This window comes from Haemaphysalis longicornis, unplaced genomic scaffold, assembly GCF_048455015.1.
Source record: "Haemaphysalis longicornis isolate Haplotype H1 unplaced genomic scaffold, Haemaphysalis longicornis Haplotype H1 scaffold_1, whole genome shotgun sequence".
NCBI lineage: Eukaryota > Metazoa > Arthropoda > Arachnida > Ixodida > Ixodidae > Haemaphysalis > Haemaphysalis longicornis.
In genome coordinates this window covers 271,755,987-271,771,774 of record NW_027526203.1, presented here as the reverse complement: position 1 = coordinate 271,771,774, position 15,788 = coordinate 271,755,987, and the positions used below count along the sequence as shown (strand labels likewise).

Genomic DNA, 15,788 nt, shown 5'->3' with positions numbered 1-15,788 from the left:
AGAATGCAATACACCATTGTATAGCCATTTATTAATTGTAAAAAAGAATTTGACTCAGTGCCCACTTTAGCAGTAATAAAGGCGTCACGTGACCACGAGTTCGACGAGTGCGCGGATTAGTAGGGAACAGACATAGTAGAAGACATAGTTCAAATTAAGCGAAGGAAATGGACAGGAATGCCGAACAGGTTATTTATCGAGCAGCTTATGCGCTATCAACATCTGTCTTGCAAAGCGGGTTCATATGTACATTCTCATTTTATGTTTCATTACCAGCTGATGCATGCAACTAATTGATGACTTGCTAAGTTGGGAACGCTTGCTGGGAGTTGAATACGCCAAGATGCATGACCGAAGGCATGAACAATCCATTTAATGGTGGTATGTAACCGCTACCTCTCAATGAAGATGATATTAGGAGGCAGCTGCCAAGAGCCACCGTACCTTCCTTTCTAATGTTTTCAACCTCCTCCAGGTAGCACAATAAACATAGGAACGTACTAGACATAAAGAAGCAAGCTATAGTATTCAATGGCAGTGGTGCCACAGGGTACATGGGTTTGGGAGCAGTCTTGGGAGCAAGAAAAATTGCCTTTTGTAGCAGGCTTGGAGCAGCCAGAAAAGCCTTTTGAAGCAGCTTTGGAGCAGCCAGAAAGGCCGTTTGGCATGGGGCTGGCACAGCAGCCTGTGGCAGCCCCCTGCCAATTAGGTTCAATCTATTTATATAATATATTAGGCATTCTAACTTGCACTAGAATGTACTCCGAACAAGGAATGCAGTTTCACTATATCTGGGAATTTGCAATAGGCAAAGTTATCTACCTTCAGACCCAGCGAGTTCGCTGCGTTACATCACTGTTCAAAGGGTAAACCTCACGTACACAGTCGAAGGATCGAGATCAGATAACAGGCCATCACTTCGAGTCTAGTAGACGGCAGTGTTGCCATCTACTAAAACAAGCCGGTTGCCTGCATTTTTTCTATCGAACAGCGGTTTCAGTGCTTGCTAAGCAGAACATAGTTTTGTCTTCGCCAATCAGGGGGTTGCGAGTCGACGAATGTGTGCCATAGACTACGCAACGAGAGCATGTTAGAAGGCATAATTAATCCTGGACCTTCCTCCACATAAGCAAAGCTTACCCCAAAGTTTGCAGGTGAAAATGAGTAATTACCTCACCTCAAAGGAGAACTGAATTAATAAGTGAGGGAAAAGCATCCAAGCCGCTGTTTGTTCAATACATGCAGCTACGCTCATCAAAAAAGCTTGACGAAATTAAAGTCCACCTCTAATAAACTACAAGCTTTGATTGCAATATATGTTTTCTATCTGTTTGTGATATGACACAAAAACATTTCTTTCACTTTTGGTTATTTTCCATTTGGCGCAGTGACCGGCACCGGCAAACAGAACCGTGCAAATGCAACACAAATAAGTCCAAAGTGAAGGCAGAGAAGGCGTGTAGTGCCTGCAGCCTTAGAGCTAAGCAAAAGCCATCTTCCATACTTGCTGATAGCCTTGATGAAACCAAAACATAACCACATTGAAACCGAAAACACGATGTTTCAGCCACGTTTTCATTTTGTCAGGATCTCAGGCTGCAGAATTTTGTTTTTTAGATGCACAAAAGACTGTAGGAACACTTCCGCGAGTTTATGTGCGTGTGAGGCCGCTACGCACATAATCCCAGCAAGCATGCTTTCACACACCAAGGAGCACAGTGTTGCGCTTGCAGGAACACCGAGTACAACTGACAAGTTTGCTTAAAATGGAAGTTCAACTCTCTCGCAGCCCTCTCAGCACTCATTCAGTGGTAAATGAGTGCTGAATGAGGGATTTCCCTCAACGGCAGGGACATCCCAAATGAAATGATGGATTTCCTTCCCTCATTTCCCTCACAGTGACTCGGTTTGAGTCTCAGTAAACTGAAAGCTGGAGAGGCAGGGGTGTGTGCAATATCTGATTGCAGCAATGCAGCAATCAAATATGTGACTACCATGTATACCAATCAGTTCTGTCAGTTTGGGTCAAACCAGTCAGGTCGCCTGAAGGTCCTGAAGCGTTCCCAAAGTGTTCACTTGTTGCATGTTAGCGCTTACAAACTTTCGAGGGGAGAGTGCTTGCATGAATCTCACGATCCTCTTGGTCACTTACTTCATCATGGTTATCCTTTCTACCAGTACTCCTGATATTAGAGATGTCCACACGATGAACATTACTGAGGCATGTTTTCTAAAGCCTTGTACAGAACTGATACTGCTCTGCTGAAATTTAGCTGACTTCAGCCAAGAGTAACGTTCCCAAAATGTTTCCACTGTAGCAGGAGCCAGCAGTAGGGTCATAACAAAAGTGGTCCCACAAACAGATGAGCAATCACTGGCACAGTGTTTGCTATTCAATTCAGCTCACAGCACACCTTTACTATTATTGTATTCGAAGCTTCCGAATATTTGAAATTTACGAGTAATAGAGCAATAAAAGTTGCACATGATTGATGATTGGCTCGTTGATTGATTGGTAGCTGCCCTACGCTATACTCCCTTCTCTGCTTTCCATCCACCAACATGCCAATCTTCCTTTAGTCGCCTCTACAGCCTTGTAGTTTGCTTTCTCGATCTAACCTTCAAACCGTATAGTAGAAGGCGAATGTAGAATGTAGAAGAATTTATGTAGAAGGCGAATATTTTCTTTATATGCAATCAGATGTATACAGTCACACACCAAAAAAATGTGCTGAATCATTTGCTTCCTTTCACAGACCACACATTGCAATTGAGCTTGCCTGACACGTGAACTTTGAGGCTTCACCGCACGGCACTTCTCTTTGGGTTGGCTTTTTCGCACGACACCAAAGCTATGCAAAAAGAAGCCCAGCACATGCAATCCTTGTGCGAAACAAGTGTATGCTAACTCTGTTGTAAGTTAGCGAAACTGGAATGTTATTTATGTAAAATCTATACGCTGAAAAGAAGTTTCCCGTCAATATAAAGGCATCATTGAGGCATCAAGCGCTAGTAGCAGTTGGCTATGCTTGCAGCAAGGTCGCATAGCCACTAGCAGGCCTAGCCTCTTTTCAATGACTATGGGGACCTTCCTGCACTCACAGAACGACGAGGAACCTGGGGTTCGTTATGGCAACGTATGCCGAATTTCTGTTCGACTGCATTGCCATCTCATCTCAATCTTTAATTTTTTTTTTGAAGACTTTCTTATCAAGCATTAGTGCAGACTTTCTTATCAAGCATTAGTACATGAACACTCAGACGTGTACATGAACACTCAAACTATCAAAGTTAAACTCCCCCCCCCTTTTTGTAGCTTTGTTTTAGATGCTCTACACAAACTAAAGCAAGGATATTCGTATTTGAAAATATTTGATTCGACTAGTAGTCAGTTTTTACTATTCATATTCAATTTTCAGTCTAAATTTGATATTCACACACGTCTAGCAATCAGGCATCACACAAATCTTCGGTGTCTTTGCATAGCCAATTCTTGAATTCACCTAGACCGAGCTGTCCCAATAAGCACTAACCCTTTAGCTGACTAAACATGCTGAAAACATTGCATTTTATGATGAAAGACGACACAGAATCTGTTGTGCTACCTCTAAAGGCCGAAACTGGTTTTTACTCAATCATCTCCGAAACATCCGCGTAAGTGCCGCCTCTCACCCCGGTGTTAAACGAAATATGCTATAGAAGCAACATTCAAACACTCAGGTGAGGTTTCCATACCAACGCTAAAGCACCTTGCCCAACAGGTACAAAACTGGCACATCTTGCTATATATTGCTCTGCCCCCAGCATGCAATGTTATCACTAGGGCCTCATGTTTTGGCCTCTAATGGTAACACAGCATGATGCGATAATATCGCGACGTCTCTCACACAACGACAGCTGAGGCACTGTCCTGACAGCGCCTGCGTACAGCGACTTAGGGGCAGGGGCAGGGGTGCTACCCGTAAAGAGATGACTGGACGAGGTATCACTGTACCGACGACTGGCCCCGCGAGGTCACATGTACAGGCACACACACACCACACCCACCTGTTGTTGAAGGTGGCTGGTTTGCTGGTGGCCTCCTTGTTGACCTTCTTCTCCTTGTCGATGGTGTTCTGCAGCTTGGCCATATAGCGGTCCCAGCGGGCTTTCTGGCGGCTCTCACGCTGCTGCTCTTCCAGGCTCTTCATGGCTATGAGACAGGGCGGAAAGGTCATTTGAACGAGTGCACATCCGACACCGCAAGCACAGCATTTTCGTGTTTCCAATCCCCCCCCCGCTCCTAATACTAAGCACCCCTACTATAGGCACCGGTCACTGCTCAGAGGGCGCGACGAATAAAGTACACCCAGCGCCGCCCCGCGGAAGCTTGAGTTAACTCCGAGTCGGTGAGAGCCAGACGGCCGGCGCGCGTTCATAGATTCGGCACCTCTGGGTTGTTTGTTTGTGCAATTCTGCGATTGTTTTTGAAAGGTGTCTCGTGCTTGAAAACTATTCTGGCAAATAGTTTCCCCATGTCTCAAGTGCTTCTGTGCGATTTCCGGACAATTACGGGGCTGAGCTACTACTGTCGGCCTCGCGTGCGCGAGAAGTTAGAGATTGTACGTTCCCGCGCGCGTGTGCGCCGTGAAAGAAATTGATAGAACAGACATCGTTGCGAAGTCCCATTCTCAGCAAGTGTCAGCCGTCTCCGAAGCATCGGATAATTATCGCGCCGAGAATGCTTGCGCCGAGAGGCGAAAACGAAAGCAGACACCGGCGGCCTGCCGAGGGGACCGGGCTCGGATCACGAAGCACTCGAAACCACCACCGCCGCAGCGACCGCGGCCGGATGTTTACACCACGGAGCGTGTATGGTGCGAGCTTTGGACTCTCGCGTGGTGCGTGTGTGTGCTGTTCGCCCAAGGGAGTCGCCCCACGCCCGAGCAGCGCGCCAGACGTCTTCTTTGAGTGCTCCTCCGTCTATATATGTAATCCCAGTTTTTCAGTTAATTAAACATCTTTTTAAATTCTCAAACCCCAGTGTTTTCCCACTCAATATGAGCCACGATCAAGCTGACACAAGGGAAGGTTTTTTACAGCGCCAATTCAGGTCAGTAGCCAGCGTATACCACGGCGCTCCACGACAGAAGCGTGTCTGTGTTATTGTTTCCTCTGTTCGCCCAACCACACTACAGTTACTTTTTCGGTTGCCCTTCTTCAGCTCGGTTGGTGTTGTCACTGATTAAAAACGGATTCCAAACGTTATTAGCTTATGACAAAGTAAGCGCAGTTCACACAGTTGGAAATCTGCTGTGGAGCTGCGGTTGTCTTTACGAAGATTTCGTTTAGTTTCGGCTTGTATCTTGTGTGTAATGTTAGAGTCGTATGGGCGGCTAATTGTGATACAGTTTGTTCAGGCCGTTCAGAATTCTCAAAAAAAAGTATTTCCTCCTCCTCCCCATCCTCTGCTTAAACAATAGCAACCTCAACTTTCAGAGTACGCAAAACGCATTAAAGAAGTCAGCGCGAGTGAATGCAACCTTGCCTTTGATAGCTTTCCACGCTCTCGCTTGGAATGCGTGGGCGAACTCTGCACACTTCGGGAAACAAAGTAGGGCAGTAAGTGGGATGCGTACTGACCGTCTTGACATTGCTTTTGGCATCACCCGGAGTACTGTGAACATATTCTTGTGCCGCCTTTTGGCATCCATTCGGTGCTGTGAATGTCGCTAAAAAAAGGTTACTGCTGATAAAACAATAGTGGGGGAAGCCGTAATGCCTTGTGTTATGCAAATACTACGACGGCATGCGATTCATCGCAGCGCGCGATGTGTATGGAACACTGAAAGCAAACATTTTAGTTTTACGGCCCTTCGTGTCTGCGCTGCGCATAAACAGTCATCGTACTCATAATACTCCTTCCACTGACAAAAAATGTCATGGCTTTCTTACTGCTAAAATCCATTTCTTGCGACGCTGCCCGAGAAACCTGCACAGAACGATGGCAGGCTGCCTTCTGCGATTGTGGCAGTACTTCACGCAGCAGTAGCGGCGTGGCCACTAATTCTTTCCTGCAGCATTTTGATCCTTTCGGACACTGCAACTTGCAATTATAACTATGTTTCTTAAAAAAACTTCCGCCACACAACGTCGAACCGCACGCAGCGCGCGTGTTTTTACGTGCGCTGAACGGCCGGTCGCGACATCCACCGACCCGGAGTTGCTAAGCGGCGGCGAGAGGCGGCGCTGGAGTCGCGCGCAAACTGCAGTGTCCGGTGCCTATAGCAAAGAGAATGTTTAAAAGTTGAAATTTAATGTAGATGTGTTTCAAATCCAAGTGCCCCACCCCAATTCAAGCATCTAAGGTTTGAAAAAAAAAAAAAAAAAAAAGGGGGGGGGGGGGGGAAGGGGGTTAAAATCGCGGTTAAAGAAAAAAATGCTGTGGTTTAGGGCTATGAATTCATATAGTCCACCTGAGGATAACGCCAGAGAGTTATACCCAAGGCTATTTTTGCATTCTGCCTCCACCAGAAATACAGCCTTCGCCGAGAAATAATTATTTTCCTCCCAAAGGTCAAATTGCTTGTCCTCAACCTTATGATTTAACTGGTCAACATCTTGGTGTACATTAGGTATAAAGTTTCCCCATGTATCACTGAAGTGTAATGACGACATTCTGCAGGAGTAGCTTCCCTTTCAGTGAACTACAAGCAAAGGTTATACGAACTCGCCAGAACATGCTTATCACAGCACAGCTAAGCCTTTGAAACCAAACAAAGAAAAAAAAAAAAGAGAAGAATCTGAACAGAGCCTTGTTTTTGTTGCAGTGGATTGTCTGGGTCTCTTTTAATAAATAAAATTCATTCATCTGGCTCGTGTCTTATTCTTGCTCCTGTTGTTTTGCAGACAGTACTGTGTGTTATCATTTGGCAAAACCGTGAAAAATTTGTCCGAGACAAAACATTTGGTCACGACAGATGGTCACCACAAACTTGTGCTTGTGATCTTAAGGAATTGAACTCTGATATACAATAAAACTTGACTGTAACAAAGGTGATGGTGCAGCCAAAATTATTCTATTAGGTATAATCATTCTTAACATCTTCCACCAGTATCAAGAATAATTATTACTATCCCTTCCAGATATCTGTTTCTTAATTAGAGCTGACTACACTACAACAGGGTTGTAATTTTATGTGCATTCCTCCCCTCAAAAGTCTCCAATGCAACCCCAACAGCATCCATTTTAAGGGGAAAGAAAATTGGTGTTTCAGCAGTTTCGGGAAACAAATTGTGTCGGTAGTACAGGCCACAGCAACAATAATTTTATTTGCTCACAGCAAATTCTAAAACCAGCAGCAAAAATTATTACATAAACTAGATCATCCACACACACAGCAAAACTTGTGAAGACAGCCCAGCATGCTGCACAATGTATATGCAATGAACTTGCTCTGATTTCACTGAAGGCTGGCATTTGCAACCAATTCAAGCTCCTCAAGCGGCAAAACTGCAAAGACTCTTCTCAACCATTAAAAAGAAGGGGAAGAAAAGAAACGCACCCAAGAATTAAACATATGGTCTTGTGCCCAGCTGCCGAGGTTATGTAAATCTTATTGCTTCATTATACCAAGGCCACATTGAAGCTTTACCAGTCCAAGGTTTCTTTTTGCTAGTTCTTGTTCGATTTATCCGTTCCCAGTCGCAGCGGCGCGGGGCAAGCAAAACGCTCCTCTTCCCCTCACTGCTTCTCCTCTGCCTCTTCCCGGTGCGACTAGAGGCGTGCATGCGCGACAGCGGGACAACGGTCGTCGTTGCTGCTGGAGCAACAGGGGTACACCAGAGAAGGCCGCAGTGCTCGCGCGTGCGTCGTAGCACAGTAGAAATCTTGTGTCAGCGTTCTGAAGACCACAACAGAGAGGACGCCCCATCCGCAGAGATGAATTGCAGCAAGAAGTCTTTTTGCTTTGTGTTAGGCAAAAGGCGAGACACTCGTTCGTAAAGCGTGAAGTGAAGCTGAACAACAGTGCTGGTGTCGTGCAAAGAGCTGTACAACTACGTGTAACGTGTTTGATGTCAAATTTTTCTATGTTGTGTCGTACATCAGTGCTTTTCACCGCTTGTCGCATTCGTGCTCGGTCGCATCTTCGTAATATCTATAAAGTGTTGAAGTGCGATTTCAGCTGCCGTCTTACTATTCAAGCGGCGTACGTCTGAATGGCTACGCGCTGGTCTCGGTGAGGCTTAGTGGGCGCCGCGAATGGCATGGGGCCAGGACCGAAGCGACGGGGAAAAGCTAGGGGATGAAGGCATCACCCCCCCCCCCTTTCGGTCGTCACCTTTTCGCAGCATTGCCATGACAATTGCAACGCCTTTAAGCTCAAGATGCCGGCAACGCTGCTATGGCAATTACAACTCCCTTTTGCCCGCTAGAGCCACCAGGGGAGGATTTGGCGCTAGTCCAAGAATTCGCCGGGATGCTAGGTTAACTCTTTCGTTACCGTGGGAAATTGACCAATTTCGAGGGGTCTAACAAAACATTTTTTTTTGTGCTATACATATTGGTTAGGCACACATTGCAGTGGCATAAAATGCAGATTATTCCACGCACTTTCTAACAACACCAGTTTTAATAATGTGTTTTTAAATAATGATTGCAAAAAAAATTTACGAATTCGAAATTTTTGTCCACGCGTCGAAGAAAATAAGAAAAAAGTAAGTTGTGTATCATAAACTACCAGTAGTAGAAAAAATTTAGAATATGCATTTTGTAGGTAGACATTTCAAAAACCCGTACTAGAAAAAAAATTGAGTTGCGCAGTACAATTTGTCAGATATAACAGAAAATGTTAGCCCGCGTGGTGCCCGAGCCATGTGGTGAAGCCCAACCACTATTTCAAAGTTTGCTATTTTGGATGGTTGTCTAGAAGAATCTGGTGGTTTGACATTATTTAAGGCCCAAATTAGCCTCCACGTGATGTTAATACACCTCGTCAATGATTATGACGGGCACAATATTGAAGGCAAGCAAGCGATGTGAAAAAATCCGCTTGGAGTTGAGAACAAAACTCTTTGGTGGATGCTTGTTGACGTTCTGATGATCACGTATCAGTCAGAACTTTCATTTGCGGTTTATTATCATGTTCTGACTCACTATGGTAGCCTTGCTTGCAGGAATAAGGCACGATAAGCTAGAATCATGCCCAGCAAGCTTTCACCAAGCCGCCGTCGGGCTGTGAAGCGAGTTCAGCACTACGAGCCTACTACATTGCAGCGCCACCTAACAGTTTTGAAAAGAAACAAATACAAGGCTGTTGGAGACTTCGTCAGAATAGACAGTACTACTAAGAAGCAACACTAGACCTCCGGAAATACCCCCGTATGAAACCGAAACTGACCGGTGAACAGCTGGCGGTGTTCAACGCCAATTGGAGGCGTTCTCTTCGTCTGAATTGATACCCGACGACTTGGTGTTATAGTTTGACTTTCAGAGGAAGCTCTTATCGCGGAAGCAAGGCATAGATAAAGTGGAAGCGCGAGCGGCATGCTTGTTTTGAGGAGCAGTAGCGGGCAACGGAGGCGCCATGGCAAATGAGCTTGTAGTTGGGTAACTGCGTAGTAGCGCCAAATATGAATTTCGCAATGCAAAAACGAAACCGAAACTGCTGTAAACTGGTTGAAAATGGCAGGCACACTCGCTAGACTTGCGGGGGACCATCAGAAATAAGCTTTGGGAGAATAAAGCTGCCCATTGTCCGAACCAAAGATCATTAGTGAATAGCTGGGGCCATTTTTAAGTAATTATCACCCCTTAACGCTGTCAGATTACAAAGCTGACAGCATTGTTTGGTATTTGACTTGCCAGGAGCCTTTTGACAAAAAAATATTATGGTAATGCAGCCTAACCACGATCTGCATCCTTTTTTCTCAAGTGCAGCAGCCACGCCCCCTTCCTCAAAAACACATGCACCTCAGCTCGCAAAAAACGCCGTCAAAAATGTCAATGTCGCCGGAGCGGAAAAATTTAAACTGATTCTAAAAGGGCAGTGCCTAGACTAACCACTGGCCGCATTAGGTGTATGAGAAACGACTACAACATGTTGAAATAGTAAATATAAATCATCGATCACCGGTGATCGATTTGAATAGGCGTGGTAACGAAAGAGTCAAAGGCTAAGAGGCCGCGGTTGGTTTTACCATACTCAGTCCACCACAGTTTCATTTCTGTTCAGAAGCTGTTTCCTTTCTTTTACCACTTACCCTTAGCCAATCAGCAATTTCCTCAAGTCTAGCTGAAAGATTGGTAGAGCACTGGCATTTATTGTAGAATTAAGGGGGGACGTGGCAAGTAAAACTATTTTTGTTATTTTAGACCAAATTTAATCAAATTCGGAGTATTTATGTAGTTAACAATCCTAATAACAAAACTGAAATCAAATTTAAAATATCTCTTATACATTTTGAGTTACAAGACTAATCACTTTCCCAAACTCACCCCAAGATTGATTAACTAATTAGGCAAGAGCGCAACAAGATTTTTATGTCAGCGTGACCAGGAAAGTCTATTTTGTGCCAAGAAGCTTTTAGATTATTGCTTTATTTACATTAGCAGGGGTGAGACAGCTGAATCCGATTTGGGAGCAGTTTTTGGAGCAGCGAAATCTCGATTTTGGAGCAGAAGAACCTTGATTTGGAGCAGTTAACGACATTTATTATGTCACCTTATGTGCCTAAAAAATCAAATTTTTGGCAAATCTGGGAAGGGGGGGAAGGAGGGGGGGGGGGCGAAGAGTGCACTTTTTAATCAGTTTTGAATGTAAATAACTCAAATAGTCTTCAAATAAAATTTGTTTTACCAGAGTACAAGGTACAAGGTACAAGTACAAGGTACAAACTGCACTTCCTTTTTACAAACAATTTTTAAACTCCTAGTCTCTACACATAGAAAGCGTGGAGTTCCGTTGAAAATATCGAATTGAATATCTCAGCAATCGTAAGGCATTTTTATTATCATGCGAATGCCTAATTATTATTTTGGTAATCAATGACTCGGCTTTAGGCACAAGTTTAGAGCCACGGCAAAAGTCGCGCAAAGCGAGGTGACAGTCGTCGCACCCCATCAGCTTTCTCACTTCAATCCCTAAAATGCACGTTCACTACGATCGTAATTTGAGTAGCGTTAGTATGTTTAGCCACCTCCCTTTGGGCCTTAAATTTCACTTCAGACAGATGAACCATTATTACTAGTGTCCAATAACAGCCCGTCTCGCTACCGGACACTGGTTGAGCATTTTGCGGCAATGTAGCCTCGCCGCCCCTTCTGCAGTGTCGATCGTCCCATTCCCGTCGCTCGCAAGCTCGCTGTCAAAGGCAGCAATAACTCAGCGTTATAAAACACCGCAATAAGTCCGAAATTTCACTTCAGGCATGCACCGCGCCCCACACTCCAGGCCGAAACACGGCGAATTCGCGGGCACCGCATTGTTTTTGATGAACTCCGTCTTTCGAGTGGCGCAACTTCCCGTAACAGATCAAACAACTAAACCCACCCCCATAACCAAAACCACGGTAGAAATCTTCAAATAGCGCTCTGCCTGACCTAGAGTGAACTAGCCTGAACCACGAGCAACTGCTTCGCCTGCCGACCACGTTTTCCAATCTCCACCATGCCAATCTTCACCGCGGCGCCCAGTGATGTCGTTCCGGAGATACGGCGCTCCGAAAATTGCTGTTTTTTTATCAACTTGAACAAGTTTTGTCGCATCAGTAAACATTAGCTTTTTTATACAGGACTTTGCAACGGTTTTCGATGGGAAAGCTTTAAAAATGTACAGAATATAACATGTGCAACCCGACATTGTATCTTTCGAAAAAACTGTTTAGGGGACAATTTTACGCGTTTTTTTTTTATTGATTGATCAATAAATTAAACTTGTACAAACACCATCACCTTGAGGGTGCCGAAAAATTATGCCGTCAGAAAGCATTTTTCCCCACTGAAACTGACGGGAGCATTCAAATCCTTGGCTCTCATGCTGTTTTGGAGCATTTTGGCGCAATTTTTCCAATTTTCAAGCTGTTGGAGCAGCCTGGCGCAAGAAAACAACTTTGTATCAAAACTGCGCAATATGCGCAGCTGTCTCACCCCTGCATTAGGTATCCATAAAAAAAAGACAAGCTTCACTTTCGTTGTGACATGATACTATTTCTGGTTTTGAAAGGAAGGTGAAACTTTTCTTTTTATTTTTTTCATACCTAAAAAATATAACGCAAAATCTAATGGCTTTTCGGCACAGAGCAGACCTTCCTGATCACACTGACTTAAAAATCTCGTTGAGTTTTTGCCTAATTAGTTCATTCTACTTAATGCAACTTTCAGGTAATTAGTCTTGTCACTCAGAAAGTATAGAAGGTATCCTGAAACTGATTTTAGTTTTGTTGTTAGGATGGTTAGTTACATAAATACTCCTAATTTGATTAGATTTGGCCCGTAAATAAAAAAAGTCATTGTACTTGTTTTCACAATAAAATTACCATATTTTGGCAGTTTACAAGTCACACCACGGTACAAATTCTGTAGGAAAATCCCACATTCAGTAAAGTGGGCACAATAAAACAGCACAGAAGGTTCCGTCTGTGTGTACTGTCATTGTCAAATATGCATGAGCAGAAGACAGCTCGATGTGTGGGCCATGGCTGCATTACATGGCACAAGTTTCAATAACAAGCCAGCAAACTGCACACATTAGAGTGACAGCAAGTCCGGTTAAATTCCTTCAGACCGTCAACAAGGTTTGTTCTTATAACTGTTCTCCTTGGCCAACGGAGGCAAATTAGTTTAATTTATCATTTTTGAGATCCCCCGTATGACTTCAATTCGCAGCTCCAACAATCTCACGTGATTAGCTGATTTCCAAGCATAAGAAGTGCCATCAGATTGTGAACAGAAATGATCATTCAATTTTGTACCTTAGGACTTCAGCTGAGTGCAACAGTCCACTTTACATCCTGCTTTACAGCTGCCTTCTGCCTAAATGCGACCAGGTAGGGTGTGAATGGGGCCCAATTTTTTAGCAAGATGTAAAAAATTCCACACAAGTCGCACCGCTCCAGATTCTGAAAAAAGTTGACTTACACAACAGAAAACGCAACCCAGCAAAAAAAAAAAAAAAAGAAGTCTAATTGGTACCTGCCAAAAACATTATTGCACCAACTGGAACCAATTGTTCTAATTGGTCCAATGGTATTTTCAGCAGAGCCAATGGGACCTCGAATGGTTTTTTTTCGGCTGGGAGTAGTGAAAAATGAAGCTCCTAATTCAAGAAATAAATGGGGCAATAGCAAAAACTTTGTCATGCGATTATGTTGAATTAAGGGCTTTGAATTGAGCAGAGAGATCTTGATAGACGGGTGGTTCTGGTCAGACCCTCCCTCCCTCCTCCTTTTCAAGGACTGGTGACAAATACAACAAATAGCTGCTGCAGCAGACATGTTTACTCAATTTGGCACACCAACGATGCTTATATATTTGCCAGCTAGGCAGCATTGCAAATACATAAAGCATGGCCCTGGTCAGTCTAGAAGTGATCCATTTTCATGTGCAATACAAAGCATATCTTACCATTTTGAAATTACTGATGAACTAATTTGTTAGAAATCCTGTCAGTGACAAATGTGCAGACACTAGACAATTTGCCTTCCTTGAAAAAAAGCAAGCCCCCATATTTTACACTTTTCAAGATGGCCCCTGCAACCCTTCCCCACTGTATAGGTACCTATAACTAAAAACAATTCTTTGGTTCCCCAAAGCAAACTGAAATTGTATTTCGTTACTGTGCTGTTGCCTAGCAAAAAATGCGACTGCACTGGCTCATAGTTGGACTGAGCCCCTGGAGACCAGTGGCCTACGCAGTGCCAGTGCCAGTTGCACGGTCATGGAGCGCTCGCTCTAAATGTGGTGCCTCACCCTTGCACGGACAGAAGCCCTTGCAGGACACCTGGACCGAGGTGCGCTGGCGGCAGTTGTGGTACTGGAGCCGGCATTCGGAGGAGTAGGTCTGGTTGTCCGTGCCGCACACGTAGTCGGCCTTGAACACGGGGCACGGTGGGCAGCGCAGCTCTTCTTCCTGGCTGCTGTCCTCTTCCAAGTACTGGTCCTCATCCTCGTCGTCCGCCTCCGCGCTGCTCCACACCTTGGCTGTGGAGCCCGCAGTGCTGGATGCGCCCGCGGTCGTTGTGGTGGGTGGTGCCGCCGTGCTCTGCTTTTTGTCGTAGCTGCCCCAGCCGCCCGAGGCCTTCCTGTCAGACGAGAACAATGCACCCGCGATTGTCAGCCAGACTGTGAGATGACCCCTGTGGCTGGTTGCTCGTTGGTTTCTTACCAGACGATTAATTATGGGGTTTAACGCGCCGAAGCTACACCTAGGCTACAAGGCGCGCCATGCTAGAGAACTGCAGATTCATTTTAACCACCTGAGGATCTTTAACATGCGCCAAAATCTCAACACATGGGCATTTTTGCTTTTCACCTCTACCTGAAAATCAGCCACTGCAGCCAGGATCGAACCCGGGATTGAACCCACATCCCTGGGTTCAGCATCAGAACGCCCTAGCCACTGAGCCACCACAGCGGGTTTCTTACTGGTGGTAGCAGAAGGTCAAAATTTAGAACAACCAAAGAGATAGTCCGTAAAACTATGCTAGAGTCAGTCAAATAACACTAAACATTACACACCCTTCACCTGTGTCAGGCCCAGACAAAATAGAATGCACCCTACTATAGCCAGTGCGCGTCATTTATATCTAGGATATTGCACTGTTCTCCACGCTCGGCTATTTACACTGTAAAAGCATCTCATAAGTCTGGCTTTGGCAAAAGCACATTTTATCAACTTCAAAGAAAAGTAAACGAGGACCTCACTGCCTGTTTGCTCTTCGAAACTGGCACCATAATTTGGACCCCTTTGTACAAATGATTGGCAATTTCGTCCTTCTCTGGCCAAGTGCAATGAAAATTTTCACTTCTTGAAAACGCTACTTCTGTATAGACTGCCTAAAAAGACAGTTGAAGTACGTGCAGGCATGGCGCAAGCACCCAGCAAACATCGGCAATTTTGAAATCTAAACTGCGAAGAGCACAAGCGCGGCCATGACCGCCAGGCCCTAGGAGGAGTGCACTCAGCGGAGCTCGACCGGTTCTCCTGGCCAGCCGGAGAACAAAACAAACAGCCGCCTGGCTGGAATGTCACCTCCGCTTCACAGCTGCTCGCGCAATCTGCCGGCAGGTGCAGCGCTGCCTTCTACGGAGCTATTCTAAATGTTTCTAACTGATTAACTAGGAATTTCCTGGTTACCCTGGTGGCCCAGCCCGCGCCAACTTCTTCCTCTTAATTTGAGCCACGATGTGTTCCACCTGTGTTTGTGCTAGCTATCATCATTTCTATTGCTCGTTGGGCTGACCTAAGTTTTCCTTCGACGATTTCAGTCTTTTCCTTTTCAGGGACACAGGTAGCTTATTGTTGACTATTTTAGTGTACTTGCCGAAAACCCCCCAGCCCATAATAATTCTATGCTGGATTACTTTCTCGTGGTTGGGATTAGCATGCACTAATAACTTGTTCAAGAAGGTATTATGTTCATCCACATCATTCCATTCATATATTCAATTGAGACGTGCGAATATTCGAAACTTCGAATATTTCGCAAATAGTGTTTGCTATTTGATTAGATTCGCAGTGCACTTTTTCCCTTTGAAGTATTCGAAGAGTTCAAATATTCGAAATTTACTAATACTAGAGCAATAAGAG

The 15,788-nt window shown here is 44.8% G+C and overlaps 1 protein-coding gene across 1 annotated transcript in view; it reads right to left on the bottom strand.

Annotated features, from left to right (window-relative positions):
• Window positions 1-15,788, bottom strand: part of Cow (Proteoglycan Cow) — a 45,377-nt gene that overhangs the window by 22,581 nt on the left and 7,008 nt on the right. The window contains exons 4-5 of the mRNA XM_077677504.1: window positions 13,949-14,280; window positions 4,048-4,192 (exon numbers count right to left, since the gene is read on the bottom strand). Of these exons, the coding sequence (XP_077533630.1) occupies window positions 4,048-4,192; window positions 13,949-14,280 (477 nt within the window). The remainder of the gene's footprint in view (window positions 1-4,047; window positions 4,193-13,948; window positions 14,281-15,788) is intronic.